This window comes from Centruroides sculpturatus, unplaced genomic scaffold, assembly GCF_000671375.1.
Source record: "Centruroides sculpturatus isolate CEXI.00-Female unplaced genomic scaffold, Cexi_2.0 scaffold90, whole genome shotgun sequence".
In the NCBI taxonomy this organism is placed as follows: Eukaryota; Metazoa; Arthropoda; class Arachnida; order Scorpiones; family Buthidae; genus Centruroides; species Centruroides sculpturatus.
In genome coordinates, this window is record NW_019384353.1 from 216,990 (window position 1) to 234,122 (window position 17,133).

General features: G+C 34.9%; 1 protein-coding gene across 2 annotated transcripts in view; it reads left to right on the forward strand.

Annotated features, from left to right (window-relative positions):
- Window positions 1-11,278, forward strand: part of LOC111638754 (2-oxoglutarate and iron-dependent oxygenase domain-containing protein 3-like) — a 44,029-nt gene extending 32,751 nt beyond the window's left edge. For both annotated transcript variants that reach the window (XM_023384516.1, XM_023384510.1), the window contains exons 7-8: window positions 6,745-6,868; window positions 10,956-11,278. In XM_023384516.1, coding sequence (XP_023240284.1) covers window positions 6,745-6,868; window positions 10,956-11,095 — 264 coding nt within the window. In that variant the 3' untranslated portion in view covers window positions 11,096-11,278. The remainder of the gene's footprint in view (window positions 1-6,744; window positions 6,869-10,955) is intronic.
- The last annotated feature ends 5,855 nt before the right edge of the window (window positions 11,279-17,133 follow it).

Here is a 17,133-nt window from a genome sequence, read left to right on the forward strand (position 1 = left end):
GGTCTTTCACAGTCTCTCTCTCTCTCTGGCACTCATAGTCCCTGAAGGACTTTTGCCTCATCCAGGATTTTCACCCATTCCTCTCTTTCTTGAGATTTCCCTTTCCAACAACTCATATCCATCTTTCTCAAATCATCTTCACATCCTCTTCCCATCTCTTTCTTGGTCTTCCCTCTGGCCTTTCTCTGTACACCTGATACACTTTTCTCTCCGGTTCTAATTGCCCAATCCAATGAAATCCCTCTCTTCATTTCTGTTACAATATCAGGATTTTCATATTAATCTTCGAGTTCTTTATTACTTCTAATTCTCCACTCTCCTCTATCCTGCATTGGTCCATATATTATTCTCAGAATTTTCCTTTCAAATCTTCTCAACTGTTCATGTTTACTTGTCAGTGTCCAAGTTTCGGAACCATACGTGATTACAGGTATTATAATAGTTTTATATATTCTAATCTTACTGCATTTTGATATTTCTTTAGATGTTACAATTCTTCTTAATGTATAATAACTTTTATTTCCTCATCAATTTCATTCTTTTTCGTTAACTGTGTTCCTAAGTATTGAAATTTATTCACATTTTTGAATTTATGGTCCTTTATATGTAGAATTTGCCCCCTTGACACTGGCATTCTTTTTTTGTTAACTTCATATATTTTGTTTTTTCATCGTTAACTGCTAAGCCTTTATCTATAGCTGCGTCATCCATTATTTTAAATGTCTCCTCAATTACTTCTTTAGATCTTCCCAATATAACAATATCGTCGGCAAATGCTAAGCACTGTAAATGTTTATTGAAAACCGTTCCACCTGCATCCACATTCATTTCTTCATATACTTTTCTCATTACTACTTCTAATACCAAGTTAAATAAAACTGTAGAAAGTGCATCTTCCTGCTTAAGCCCTTTTTTATTGCAAATGTTCTTGAAATATATACCTGGATCTTAACCATACCCTCAGTCTTTCCTAAAGTTAAGTTTTTAAGGGATTCTCAATTCTTGTAGACACACTCAATCTTTCTTTCTTATACAATCATAATTTTGTACAAGAAGTTGGTGTATCTCAACATTTATATTCACATCATTTCTCTAGAATCAGTCTTAGTGAAGAAATCTGTTTTTTCTAAAATCGCATTGATAATCTCCCACTGTTTTTTTCCATGTATACTGCCAACCTTTTTGCTATTATTTTTGAAAAAATTTTATAAACTACATTCAGTAAAGTTATTCCTCTGTAGTTACTGCAATCTACTGTTTACCCACTAAAAGTGTAATACTTCAGGGATCTAATGAATACCTGTGGAGCGTTATTATTCTGGAAAATAAGAACATACCTATTTTATTCCACAAAAATCATAGCAACCAATATATTACCTGCTGTAAAATTTATGAACTGGACACTAAACTGCTCATAATTAACATATATTGTCCCAAAGGAATCGATCTTCAAGATATATTAGAAGAAATCAATAAGATAATGTTTTTTGTTGAGGACAACGTTAATTATTCTTGCTGGGAATATTAGAGAGGTTGAGGCGCACATTTTAAACGTGTAAACGTGTACGTGTGACGTTCGGCGCCGCTTTCCCGTAAGCCTAAAAGTTTGACAATGGTGTTTGGATAGTCGGTGGAATCACGCTCGACATTTCAAACACCATCGTCAAACTTTTAGGCTTACGGGAAAGCGGCGCCGAACGTCACACGTACACGTTTACACGTTTAAAATGTGCGCCTCAACCTCTCTAATATTCCCAGCAAGAATAATTAACGTTGTCCTCAACAAAAAACATTATCTTATTGATTTCTTCTAATATATCTTGAAGATCGATTCCTTTGGGACAATATATGTTAATTATGAGCAGTTTAGTGTCCAGTTCATAAATTTTACAGCAGGTAATATATTGGTTGCTATGATTTTTGTGGAATAAAATAGGTATGTTCTTATTTTCCAGAATAATAACGCTCCACAGGTATTCATTAGATCCCTGAAGTATTACACTTTTAGTGGGTAAACAGTAGATTGCAGTAACTACAGAGGAATAACTTTACTGAATGTAGTTTATAAAATTTTTTCAAAAATAATAGCAAAAAGGTTGGCAGTATACATGGAAAAAAACAGTGGGAGATTATCAATGCGATTTTAGAAAAAACAGATTTCTTCACTAAGACTGATTCTAGAGAAATGATGTGAATATAATGTTGAGATACACCAACTTCTTGTACAAAATTATGATTGTATAAGAAAGAAAGATTGAGTGTGTCTACAAGAATTGAGAATCCCTTAAAAACTTAACTTTAGGAAAGACTGAGGGTATGGTTAAGATCCAGGTATATATTTCAAGAACATTTGCAATAAAAAAAGGGCTTAAGCAGGAAGATGCACTTTCTACAGTTTTATTTAACTTGGTATTAGAAGTAGTAATGAGAAAAGTATATGAAGAAATGAATGTGGATGCAGGTGGAACGGTTTTCAATAAACATTTACAGTGCTTAGCATTTGCCGATGATATTGTTATATTGGGAAGATCTAAAGAAGTAATTGAGGAGACATTTAAAATAATGGATGACGCAGCTATAGATAAAGGCTTAGCAGTTAACGATGAAAAAACAAAATATATGAAGTTAACAAAAAAAGAATGCCAGTGTCAAGGGGGCAAATTCTACATATAAAGGACCATAAATTCAAAAATGTGAATAAATTTCAATACTTAGGAACACAGTTAACGAAAAAGAATGAAATTGATGAGGAAATAAAAGTTATTATACATTAAGAAGAATTGTAACATCTAAAGAAATATCAAAATGCAGTAAGATTAGAATATATAAAACTATTATAATACCTGTAATCACGTATGGTTCCGAAACTTGGACACTGACAAGTAAACATGAACAGTTGAGAAGATTTGAAAGGAAAATTCTGAGAATAATATATGGACCAATGCAGGATAGAGGAGAGTGGAGAATTAGAAGTAATAAAGAACTCGAAGATTAATATGAAAATCCTGATATTGTAACAGAAATGAAGAGAGGGATTTCATTGGATTGGGCAATTAGAACCGGAGAGAAAAGTGTATCAGGTGTACAGAGAAAGGCCAGAGGGAAGACCAAGAAAGAGATGGGAAGAGGATGTGAAGATGATTTGAGAAAGATGGATATGAGTTGTTGGAAAGGGAAATCTCAAGAAAGAGAGGAATGGGTGAAAATCCTGGATGAGGCAAAAGTCCTTCAGGGACTATGAGTGCCAGAGAGAGAGAGAGACTGTAGTATTCTAATAGCAATGTAGTACAGTGGTGCCTCATATAACGTACGCCTCGAATAACGGACGCTGCGAACAACGGACTTTCCGTTCGGTAGTTATGTGAGACGAACAACATTTCTGCAAAAAAGTTGCGAATGATGTTTCCACTCTTTTGCCGTTGCCTCTACTATTTTTAGAATATATTAATAATATATTCTAAAAATAGTAGATTGTCATTGGCAACGGTAAAAGAGTGGAAACATCATTCGCAACTTTTTTGCAGAAATGTTGTTCGTCTCACATAACTACCGAACGGAAAGTCCGTTGTTCGCAGCGTCCGTTATTCGAGGCGTACGTTATATGAGGCACCACTGTACTACATTGCTATTAGAATACTACAGTCTCTCTCTCTCTCTGGCACTCATAGTCCCTGAAGGACTTTTGCCTCATCCAGGATTTTCACCCATTCCTCTCTTTCTTGAGATTTCCCTTTCCAACAACTCATATCCATCTTTCTCAAATCATCTTCACATCCTCTTCCCATCTCTTTCTTGGTCTTCCCTCTGGCCTTTCTCTGTACACCTGATACACTTTTCTCTCCGGTTCTAATTGCCCAATCCAATGAAATCCCTCTCTTCATTTCTGTTACAATATCAGGATTTTCATATTAATCTTCGAGTTCTTTATTACTTCTAATTCTCCACTCTCCTCTATCCTGCATTGGTCCATATATTATTCTCAGAATTTTCCTTTCAAATCTTCTCAACTGTTCATGTTTACTTGTCAGTGTCCAAGTTTCGGAACCATACGTGATTACAGGTATTATAATAGTTTTATATATTCTAATCTTACTGCATTTTGATATTTCTTTAGATGTTACAATTCTTCTTAATGTATAATAACTTTTATTTCCTCATCAATTTCATTCTTTTTCGTTAACTGTGTTCCTAAGTATTGAAATTTATTCACATTTTTGAATTTATGGTCCTTTATATGTAGAATTTGCCCCCTTGACACTGGCATTCTTTTTTTGTTAACTTCATATATTTTGTTTTTTCATCGTTAACTGCTAAGCCTTTATCTATAGCTGCGTCATCCATTATTTTAAATGTCTCCTCAATTACTTCTTTAGATCTTCCCAATATAACAATATCGTCGGCAAATGCTAAGCACTGTAAATGTTTATTGAAAACCGTTCCACCTGCATCCACATTCATTTCTTCATATACTTTTCTCATTACTACTTCTAATACCAAGTTAAATAAAACTGTAGAAAGTGCATCTTCCTGCTTAAGCCCTTTTTTATTGCAAATGTTCTTGAAATATATACCTGGATCTTAACCATACCCTCAGTCTTTCCTAAAGTTAAGTTTTTAAGGGATTCTCAATTCTTGTAGACACACTCAATCTTTCTTTCTTATACAATCATAATTTTGTACAAGAAGTTGGTGTATCTCAACATTATATTCACATCATTTCTCTAGAATCAGTCTTAGTGAAGAAATCTGTTTTTTCTAAAATCGCATTGATAATCTCCCACTGTTTTTTTCCATGTATACTGCCAACCTTTTTGCTATTATTTTTGAAAAAATTTTATAAACTACATTCAGTAAAGTTATTCCTCTGTAGTTACTGCAATCTACTGTTTACCCACTAAAAGTGTAATACTTCAGGGATCTAATGAATACCTGTGGAGCGTTATTATTCTGGAAAATAAGAACATACCTATTTTATTCCACAAAAATCATAGCAACCAATATATTACCTGCTGTAAAATTTATGAACTGGACACTAAACTGCTCATAATTAACATATATTGTCCCAAAGGAATCGATCTTCAAGATATATTAGAAGAAATCAATAAGATAATGTTTTTTGTTGAGGACAACGTTANTTTTATGGAAGAAAATTCAAACAGCCGTAGTCCGTAAACTTGACACGTGTTGGGGTGTGATTGGAAGGATTCATAAGAAATCGGATTCCTAAAGAATGGAACGTATCTATATCTTATAGGGGGGTCGACTGTATATAGTTAATTGGAGCCTCCTGCCATATTCCATATTTGGTCTCAATTTCATGTATCTAACTCTGTTCTCGAGATTAAGGAAGGACAGACAACAGTGGGAATTTATAGGTCTACAATTTTTTCAAATTGCAGCCCAAATATTTTATAAGATATTTAGTATGAGGTTTACGCTGTATTGTGCTGTATTCTATCATGGTTTCAAATAAACTTACTAAAAGAAAATAATTTAAATACACACGGTGGATGTCACTAAAAGTATCAGTGCATTTATTGTATAGTAAAGTATCAAATAATGCCAAATTTTTTTTCCACAACTTTTTCACGAGTTTTCATGATATTAAAAAATCAGGGAAAAAACTTATACGTTTCTACTGAAGTCTGCTTATGCTAAAAAAGCAGCATTAACAGTTTCAAATCTTAAGGAAATAACTGTTAATGCAGTATACTTTTGCTAATCTGAACTAATTATTGTAAAGGATTATTGCCATAAAAATTAGCAAACCAACAAGGATTTGTTGGAATCAAACAAAAATTGTACATTTAATTAGGTTTCCATTAGAAACCTAATTAAATGAAAGAAAGAAGAAAGAAAGAATTACCAAAGAAAGAAAGCCACTAGCTTTTAATTCTATAAAATTGTACATGTGTGAATGTAAAGGTGATATTATTGTTTGCTTTCATTTTGAAATCACTTATTTATTGCAGCAAAACCTACAATTGAAAAGAAACCTACCGTGATACCAAATGTTCCTCACCCAGGCACTTTGAAATGGTACAGACCCAGAGGTCTGTAATGATGGCTCCACTTGTGCCTGGATGGTGAACAATACGCTCTCGGCAGTGACCACTAGCCAAGGGGATTGCCTGGTCCTCTCGGTTTTGGCTCGGGTGTTAAATGTGTCGAGGGAACATTTAGAGGTAAAATGAACAAATTTAATTAGAATTAAGTGGAATTTGTATTAGCAAGAAAGCACTGCAATGAAGTTATTTTATTTGCTACTAGATGTAATCATTAGGTACCATCTACCTCTAGTAGCAAATTACTGTACTTAGTATTAATTATTAAAAATAGTGGATTTATAATCAAGTATTTAAGGCAATCGTTTGGCTATGTATGATCTTTGGAGATCAGATTCTACTATTATTGTTGCAATCATATTTTTAATTGTTTGTCAATAACTTGGTTTTGCTAGTACAAACAAGTTCTTTTACTGTACTCCTTAGCTGGAAAATGATGAAAGGAGATAATTGTCTGCAAAATTAGCATTTTTTGAAATATCCTGAATATTTAAAATATTACAAGAATTTAGTTTAATCAAAATCTGCCATTTTGTATAAATTAGTAAATGACTTATCCTTTATCATACATTTAATAGTGTTTCAATCTATATACGAATTGTTAAAGTATTGATTGCTAATTTAATAACATTTACATAATATTTACTGGCATTTATATACTTTTTCAAATTTGCCGTAGGAAACGTATCCGTCCTTTCACTACACGTCATTAATCTACTTGAATGATTACAACAAGGACTTCACGGGAGGACGTTTCGTGTTTGTCGGAAAGGACTTAAACATGACGGTGGAACCGAAAGCCGGTGAGTCGATATTTTAGTATGTAATAAAATACAATTTATTAAAATGTTGTTGTACATTTTGGTAGTTTCCAATTTTGAACATAATTCTCCAACATGTAAAACATTATCTCTACGATAAATTATGCATTTTACAATTTAATTACAACTTTTTTCATCAGATGAATTCATTTTATTAATGAATTATTTATTGACTTTGATGATGAGATGCAGATTTGCATTAACCCATTTGCAATCATTTGCCAATATATCGTCAAATAGATAATTAATGACACAAATCGCTTGACGATTTATCGTCAAACTGAGAATTTACGATTCTCATAAAACATTCCATTCATAGATGGCACTACATTACTATAGGTTATTCTGTACACTGTGTTTCACATACATACTACTAGATTAAATGTTATTTTAAGAAATTTCTTGCTTTAAAAAATTTTGATTGTGTGTGAAAAAACTGTTTGTTTTAATGTTCAGAACAAAATGGCCATTTGTACAGGGTTACTCATGGAAATGAACTGTATAATCGAAAAATTTTATCTATGATCGAATTGTGTAAATTATAAAATAATAATCAAACTGTCATTTTTAACATATTTTCTTTGGGAGAAATTTTTTATGCTAGAAAATAAATTTTACTACCATAAACAACAAAGTAACATATATATGTGGATTTTTTGTGAATTTTTAAATGATATAAGTGAAATGACCTTGAGTGAGTAAAGTTTGCAGTGATCATTGTCAAACAATGAATAGTGAAATGTCATGGCCTTAAAAGGGTTAATATTAAGCATAAAAATTTACTTTCAACACTGTGTGTGTGAAAAATAGCATATTATTTGTCTGAAGACATTTAGAAATAGAATACAAAGATGGTTTTGTAAAATTTTTATTCACTTGTGATAAATGATTAAAATAAGATATAGCAAGTATATAATGCAATGTGTGTTTATGAACTTAACAAGAAGTAAATAATTAAATTATCTATTCAATTCAGATGATCTTAAAAGAATGAGATCATTTAATAAGTTTCTAGTAGCAACTGCCATACTGTTAATGTAATTCCCTTAAGGGTTTCAAGTTTGCCATCATATGTGCAATTTACGATTTTGGTTTCATCCCATTTTTGTTGTTAACCTAAGTATGCAAGCAAACAAGGTATATTGCTATTTGGAATATATTTGTGCTCAGGCTTGAAAAATTGATTTCTGAGGCAAAGGATCAGCAGTATGGAGTATATTTTGTGTGTCTGGCATCATTGGTTACTAATTATGTCTTTACTAATGGCTGCTTTCATATGCTAAATTGGCTTTGACTTTTTTGGCTACAATTTTATAAGTCTGGCTCAATTTGGAGTCAAAGTCAACTGCAGTACATTTTTTGCTGTTGTATTTACAGCTCCAGTTATTGGGTTTTTGTATTGTGTGGTTTAGCCTGTTTATTAATGTAGCTATAGCATATAGTTACAATGTATAAAACACACAGCTGTAATTCACAATGCACCTTCAGTGCTAGAGCAATGGGTAAACACTTTGAATTAGTGGCATTTAGGGCACTATTTTATAAGTATGCGGGGGTCATTAGATGTTGAAGAGAGGAAGGTAGGTTATAGATTAGGTTGTAGCTATATGACTGTCAAAAAAGTGGGCTTCTCTATCACTTTCTTAGTCTAATTTTAATGTAAACCAAAATTGATTGTGTAATAGATGCAGTATTTTGCAAATTTTCAATAGCAATGTTCTTATTTTAAGGGCTAAACCTATGTAGCATGCATATTCTATAATTTCCGACTCTAAAGGACTAGTTTTTCTAATTAACGCTTTTGAAGTATTTATTGTGCCTGCTCCAAGATCCCCACCTTGATATGAGCAGGCTTGCATGCCCTACAGAGACTGTGAACTATGTCAATGGGTCCCATGCTGGGGATAGGAGCCAGAGTTCAAAGATGGGATCAGTTGTCCTCCACACTAGGGATTGTGCATGAGGCTAATACTCCCATGTAAAAACTCTCCTTTTGCCTTTTTTTAACAAGAGAAAGGCGGTGGGGGTCCTGACTTGGAGTTGTCCTCCATCAAACATGAATTGACAGGACCAGAATAGGCAGAAAGAAAGTGGAAGTGTGAATGTCGTTTGGGTGTGCGGAATGTAAGAGGAGCAAAAGGTAAAGGAATTAATAAGAGAAATAGCTGAAAATAAGTTAATGTTCTTTGTATGAGTGAAAGGCAAGGAGTGTAAGAATGTATTCAACTGGTCTTGTGTGCAAGAGATAGAGCAAGTAAATAAAAGAGTGTCATTCTGATGTGGGTGCACTTCAATGCAAAGTGAAATTGTGTATGCCCCAGAGGTGTTGTAAAAAGTTGAGAGACATCTTAGATAATCACACGTTCATGAGGGTCTCGCTTATAACAAGATATGAATGGATGGGTGGATGTCAGAGAATTCTGAGTCTGGTGATTCCCGGGTGAACCATTGGTTGAGTCCTGAGTGAAAAGAGACCTATAAGTGTCAACACCTTTTTTCCACATAGGAAAATCATACGAAATATCAAAAGAGTATAATGATGTATCCACCACTGCATCTTTCAATCTAAGTGTTTACTGTGACTCAGACTATTACTTAATAGTATCGAAGGAGCAACTGAAGATTGTTTTCCTCTTATGAGTATAGAGAGCATGTGGAAAGTGGAAATGCTTCCAAACCTCCTCCAATCTTGTATAGTATAACAAGAGTGGATCTTGAGAGAGGGACAGTGTGGTGAAAGAGAAAAAGGCTGCATACATATGTAGTGTGAGTGAGAATGAGTGCAAAGTGAAGAAACAAGAAGCTGCATATGTGGTAAATGGTGAGCTAATGTGGGATGAATTGTGGTGGTGTGAATATTTTGAGAACCTGTTGAGGGGCAGTGTAGATATCTCTGCAACTGTTCCTCTATTCATGCTAAATGAAGATAATCAAATAGTAATGGATGTAGCACTGAGTTAGGTTAGGAATGCAATAAGAAGGGAGAATGTGAAATGGTAAATCTTTTAATTAGCACTTCAGTAACCATACCATCCAGACCAAAATATGGAGGGAAAAATAAATTGTAGAGTTGGGGTATCCATTCTTCATGTTGGGATATGAGCACGATGCCATGTGATTGGAGACATGCTCTGATTGTTCCAACATAAAAGGGCAGACTGCAATTACTTCTGTGGCATAAATTTGTCGAGCACACTCGGAAAAGTGTTTGCACGAGTGTTGGTCGACAGAGTTGAGAAGCCAAGTGCAACGTGAACCATATCTTCGCACCCCTTCCCTTCAAACACTAGTGTTTATAGTATGCTTTTTATAGATCAGCAGAATGAATAGGGAGAAACTGGAATGAGAAGTAAACTACAGTTATTAATGTGTAAGAGCAATGTATGAAAACAGCAAAGCATGTGGATACTTAGATGGTAAAGTGTCTGAAGGTTCATAATTTAGGAAGATATAAGGCAAGGATTGTTATGTCTCACTGGTTGTCTTATGTGTTCATGGATGCACGAATGAGGAGATCCAGAGAGTGCCCAAGTGTGGAATGAGAATTAAATGTCATCTGCACATGCCAATTCCAATAGAATCATTGTGCTAATAGCACAGAGCAAGGAACAGCTTCAGATACTTGTTTCTAATCTTGAAGGTGTGTGGAGTGAATTGTGATTGCTCACCTTTGTGTTCAAGCACATACACATTGCATAATTGTTCTGGAATGAACAACCAGAACAACTACTAATCAAATACTCTGTTGGAACAAATGTCCCAACAGAGTATTTGATTTTTGGTTGCACAAGTTCCAACTACTAATCAATCTTATTTTTTAGGCCCATCTGCTTTAAAAAACTATTTAACTGTCACCATTTTAATATACTTTAGAATCACAATAGAATCATTGGATTTTGTAATCTGGAATCAAACAGACCAGATAATGGTTACTTTTGTGATCATTTTTGTGCAACTCAGCAAAGGTAGAGAACCTTAAATGGCAATTTATACAGAAAATCATACAGATGAGGTCACATAATGAGAAATACTCTAATAATCTAGTTTTAACAAAAACATCTCTTTTCAGGCCGTGTGTCAGCATTTACTTCAGGTGCGGAGAATCCCCACAGAGTAGAAAAGGTGACAAGCGGGACAAGATACGCACTGACCGTGTCTTTTACCTGCGACAAGAGTTCGAGTATAGCCGATCCCACTCTAAAGAAGTAAAATTATTTTTACATTTATTCGATATTAATTACTCCTGGAAAAAAAATCATTAATACTTGGAAAAATAAATGCTCATAGATGAATAAGGATTATGTTTGCATTCCACAAACTTTTTATCGAGAGAGGTTATCTTGTACATTCAAAAGTTGATGTTTTTATATTAAACGTTGAAAATTTTTTAAATTAATTTTTTCCTCATTATTTACAAATAAAATTACAAGACTGTGGTACAGTAATATATTTTTATTCCAGTTTGTCACTTAACACAAACCCAGTTTAAATTAACTATTTAGGAAATTTAATCATTAAAAACAAGAATTTAAGATGCATAATTTATATGTTCAAGAAGTTGGTGTTGTGACTGCTTTTGGTACAGTACAATGAAAATCAAAGCTAAATGAGGATATATTTATGTATGGTTCATTTATCATCAATGAACAGTATGCTAATTTTTTCTCTATACCATAATACAGTGGTGCCTCGTATAACATACTTAATCCGTTCCAGGTGCACGAGTGTTGGTCGACAGAGTTGAGAAGCCGAGTGCAATGTGAACCATATCTTCGCACCCCTTCCCTTCAAACATTCAAACACCAGTCTTTATAGTATGTTTTTATAGATCAGCGGAATGAATAGGGAGAAACTGGAATGAGAAGTAAACTACAGTTATTAGATGTGTAAGAGCAATGTATGAAAACAGCAAAGTATGTCGATGCTTTGCTGTTTTCATACATTGCTCTTACACATGTAATAACTGTTGCGAAATCATGCATTTCGTATAACGGACTTTTCACTTAACGTTTGTTAAGTGAAAAGTCCGTTATACGAAATGCATTTTCCCATAGAAATACATGTTAAAACATATAATTTGTTCTGCAGCATAAAATAACTGTACTGCACCATAAAAAAAATGAAAATGGAGCAGTCACCAATTATACCAGGTAGTCAGATGTTGTGAGGAGGAGGTGGAGAAACACTTTCACACAGATTCAGACTTTTTACACATTGCAGCGGGTCTCTTTTTATTGGTTTTTAATCTGAGTCAGATTCTGGAGAAGCTACCGGAACTTGCAGGGTCACTCCTCTTGTTCCATCCTTTGTTTTTTTGGCAGCTGGCTTCTTGAAAAACATGTCCAAGGTGATCTGTTTCTCTCTCTTCTTCAACACCTGTCAGAAATGACAGACAAGAGTGTCATTGTAGAGATCACTGATCCTGTTGGCCTCAGCTCTGTTTGGATAATGAGTGTTTGTAAACTCCTGAACCTCTCCCCATTTGACAAAGAATCCTTGTCAACTTTCACTCCTGATGATTTCTTGTTTTGTTTCAATTGAAATCACCTCTCTGTTTTTTTAGAAGCCATGATTTGCACAACACTTGAATAAATGTAAATACCCTGCACTGAGGTGATGTACGGTATGTAATAAACAAGGGAGGAAACCGAATCCCAACGGGAGCTCTGTACAATGACAATCTACTATTTTTAGAATATATTAATAATATATTCTAAAAATAGTAGATTGTCATTGGCAACGGTAAAAGAGTGGAAACATCATTCGCAACTTTTTTGCAGAAATGTTGTTCGTCTCACATAACTACCGAACGGAAAGTCCGTTGTTCGCAGCGTCCGTTATTCGAGGCGTACGTTATATGAGGCACCACTGTACTACATTGCTATTAGAATACTACAGTCTCTCTCTCTCTCTGGCACTCATAGTCCCTGAAGGACTTTTGCCTCATCCAGGATTTTCACCCATTCCTCTCTTTCTTGAGATTTCCCTTTCCAACAACTCATATCCATCTTTCTCAAATCATCTTCACATCCTCTTCCCATCTCTTTCTTGGTCTTCCCTCTGGCCTTTCTCTGTACACCTGATACACTTTTCTCTCCGGTTCTAATTGCCCAATCCAATGAAATCCCTCTCTTCATTTCTGTTACAATATCAGGATTTTCATATTAATCTTCGAGTTCTTTATTACTTCTAATTCTCCACTCTCCTCTATCCTGCATTGGTCCATATATTATTCTCAGAATTTTCCTTTCAAATCTTCTCAACTGTTCATGTTTACTTGTCAGTGTCCAAGTTTCGGAACCATACGTGATTACAGGTATTATAATAGTTTTATATATTCTAATCTTACTGCATTTTGATATTTCTTTAGATGTTACAATTCTTCTTAATGTATAATAACTTTTATTTCCTCATCAATTTCATTCTTTTTCGTTAACTGTGTTCCTAAGTATTGAAATTTATTCACATTTTTGAATTTATGGTCCTTTATATGTAGAATTTGCCCCCTTGACACTGGCATTCTTTTTTTGTTAACTTCATATATTTTGTTTTTTCATCGTTAACTGCTAAGCCTTTATCTATAGCTGCGTCATCCATTATTTTAAATGTCTCCTCAATTACTTCTTTAGATCTTCCCAATATAACAATATCATCGGCAAATGCTAAGCACTGTAAATGTTTATTGAAAACCGTTCCNATGGTATATACTTATAGTCACTTACTGTAGTGTCATTTTCAACCTTCCAGTAGTGTATATGTTACTGTGAAAGACCGATATCTGGCAAATGTCGAGATTCTCCAGTGAATGTCAGCATTCACAGTTGTTTCATGTATGTACAAAATATTTGCTAAATATCATTATTTCTCACTTACACCAGCAAATGTCGACATTCGGCATGCACTGATGGTGAATGTTGAATAAAAATATTTTTACAACTGCATTTAGTCGTGGAACAGTTCTTTTTGCAATCAGTGTGTGTAGCCTTGCCTTCCACTTCTCGAATTAGTTGCGTCTGCTTCTCTTGGGAACAAATCTTATCTAATCTAACATTGCATGCACCAACAAACCTTGCATAAGACTGACAAACAGCAGTGTTTGAGAGTGTTTGATAACAAATAGATGCGGCTTGTCGTTTTGACCTCTACCAAAGCTTATCTGTGCTTGTCAACATACACCGGCAATTGTTCGAACGTGTAATAATATAACCAAATATTTGGTCTTTGACCGACGTATTTTGTATGTGTCGACATTCACCGGAGAATACTGACATTCTCTAATTTTGGTCTTTCGCAGTGACATATTTATTTGTAAATGTTAGAGGAGTTAGCCGAGATGTCTATCCAACTTTTTCTTCTGCTTGATTCAAAAGTTGGAGGTGAGTAACAGTTGTTCAAGATGATATCTTTAGAAAGTTCCCGTTTTTTTTGTCTCTATTAACTTGCACCTCCCAAGTTGGGGAGTGCAAGTTAATAGAGAGGTTGAGGCGCACGTTTTAAACGTGTAAACATGTACGTGTGACGTTCGGCGCCGCTTTCCCGTAAGCCTAAAAGTTTGACGATGGTGTTTGAAATGTCGAGCGTGATTCCACCGACTATCCAAACACCATTGTCAAACTTTTAGGCTTACGGGAAAGCGGCGCCGAACGTCACACGTACATGTTTACACGTTTAAAACGTGCGCCTCAACCTCTCTATTAACTTGCACTCCCCAACTTGGGGAGGTGCAAGTTAATAGAGACAAAAAAACGGGAACTTTCTAAAGATATCATCTTGAACAACTGTTACTCACCTCCAACTTTTGAATCAAGCAGAAGAAAAAGTTGGATAGACATCTCGGCTAACTCCTCTAACATTTACAAATAAATATGTCACTGCGAAAGACCAAAATTAGAGAATGTCAGTATTCTCCGGTGAATGTCGACACATACAAAATACGTCGGTCAAAGACCAAATATTTGGTTATATTATTACACGTTCGAACAATTGCCGGTGTATGTTGACAAGCACAGATAAGCTTTGGTAGAGGTCAAAACGACAAGCCGCATCTATTTGTTATCAAACACTCTCAAACACTGCTGTTTGTCAGTCTTATGCAAGGTTTGTTGGTGCATGCAATGTTAGATTAGATAGATTTGTTCCCAAGAGAAGCAGACGCAACTAATTCGAGAAGTGGAAGGCAAGGCTACACACACTGATTGCAAAAAGAACTGTTCCACGACTAAATGCAGTTGTAAAAATATTTTTATTCAACATTCACCATCAGTGCATGCCGAATGTCGACATTTGCTGGTGTAAGTGAGAAATAATGATATTTAGCAAATATTTTGTACATACATGAAACAACTGTGAATGCTGACATTCACTGGAGAATCTCGACATTTGCCAGATATCGGTCTTTCACAGTAACATATACACTACTGGAAGGTTGAAAATGACACTACAGTAAGTGACTATAAGTATATACCATTTGAAATCAACATTCTAGAGGAACCAAGATATTGCACAGCCTGAGCAGACTGGGAAAGATGGAGAACATACATTATGGATAAAACTCCCTCACTCTCAACGGAAGAGGCTGAGAAAGATTAATAATTATGAGATTTCGTTCAAAGACATGTGTGAGATAGCTATACCGAAATACAGAGCCTAGAATAAACTGGTCTCCTGGTGGAATGATACTCTGTCTGAACTGAGGCTCACAAAAAAGTATCAAAAAACTAAAGGGGATACACAAAAGTTGATCTACAAGAAACAATACTTACAGCTACAAAAAGAATACAAAAACCTAATATAAGATTCTAAATTGAAATCCTGGAGAGAATACTGCACTAGAGCTAGCAAAGACCCTGGGTGTTTCTTACCTAGTAGAGCTGTAACAGATAAAGAAGAATGAAGGCTGTGACCACCATGAAAACTGCAAAATGACATACAAATGATCTGCAACTACCATCTACTATATTTCAAAAAATGTGTGTAGAAAAGAATAAAAATGAAGATCGACATTCATAGTGAAATCAGAGAGAAGATAAATGTAGATATTAACACCCGACACACCACCTTTCACAAGCAAAGAAGTTGGCAAAGTAATCACTAACCTGAATAACAGAAAAATCCCTGGGCTTGACAGAATTACCCCAGAGATCAAACAAATTTGGAATAAAAATCCAACACTTCTTCTTTATCTCTTAAATACTTGCCTATATTTCAGCATTTTCCCCAGGGAATGGAAGAGAGCCAAGTTGGTACTTGTCTCTAAAGTAAATAAACCTGGAGATTACAGACCAATTTCCCTGTTACCTGCACTACGGAAAGTAATGGAAAAACTGCTTACAAACACTCTCTTGGCACCTTGAGTCAAATAAACTACTGAGTGACAATCAGTAAGTTTTTAGAAAGCAAAGGTCAACCATTCATGCTATCACTATGGCAGTCATCATCAAAGCACTGCTTGACAGAAATAAATATCTCTTGGGACTTAGTTTAGAAATTCAGAAGGCATTCGACAGTGGGTGGTGGTCACTGATTCTTTACAGACTTAGGCAACTATAGTGCCCTGTGAACATTATCTACTGATGAAAGAATACTTTCACGAGAGAAATATTTAAAACAGGGAATATTTTTGAGAACAAGCATAATAGGGAATGTCCACAGGGCTCGGCCTGTGGGTCGCTTCTATGGTGCATCCTTTTCAATGATTTTTTGACCCAGGACTTCGGACAAGACAAAATTATTGTGTATGCGGATGATGCACTCATACTATTGACAGATACAGTAACTCTAGAGCTGAACTTGAAAGGAAAGCAGGCTATGTCAAAAATAAGCAAATGGGGGGAAGCAGCTGATCTACAATCCAGAAAAAACAACAGGAATCGTCTGGAACAAGCCAGGTGCTCAAAGCTTGTACAAGAGAGTCCTGAGAATTCAGATGGGGTCAAAGTATAAAAAGAGAGAAAAGCATTAAATATTTAGGGATTACACTTGACTTTAAGCTTCTTTGGACCACACATATTGAGAACATTTGTAAGAAAACAGGGTTAATCTTTCAGTCTTTTTCTAAGGTCACTAAAAGCAACTGGGACTTGACTCTTATGCTATGGACTTACTCAATTTATAATATGATATTTATTCCAATAATTACCTATACCTTCCCAGCTTGGGAAGAAGCCACTCACAAAATACATGATAAAAGGAAACTAATATTTGCCCAAAGGAATGCACTACTGATTCTCACTAAAGGGTACAGAACG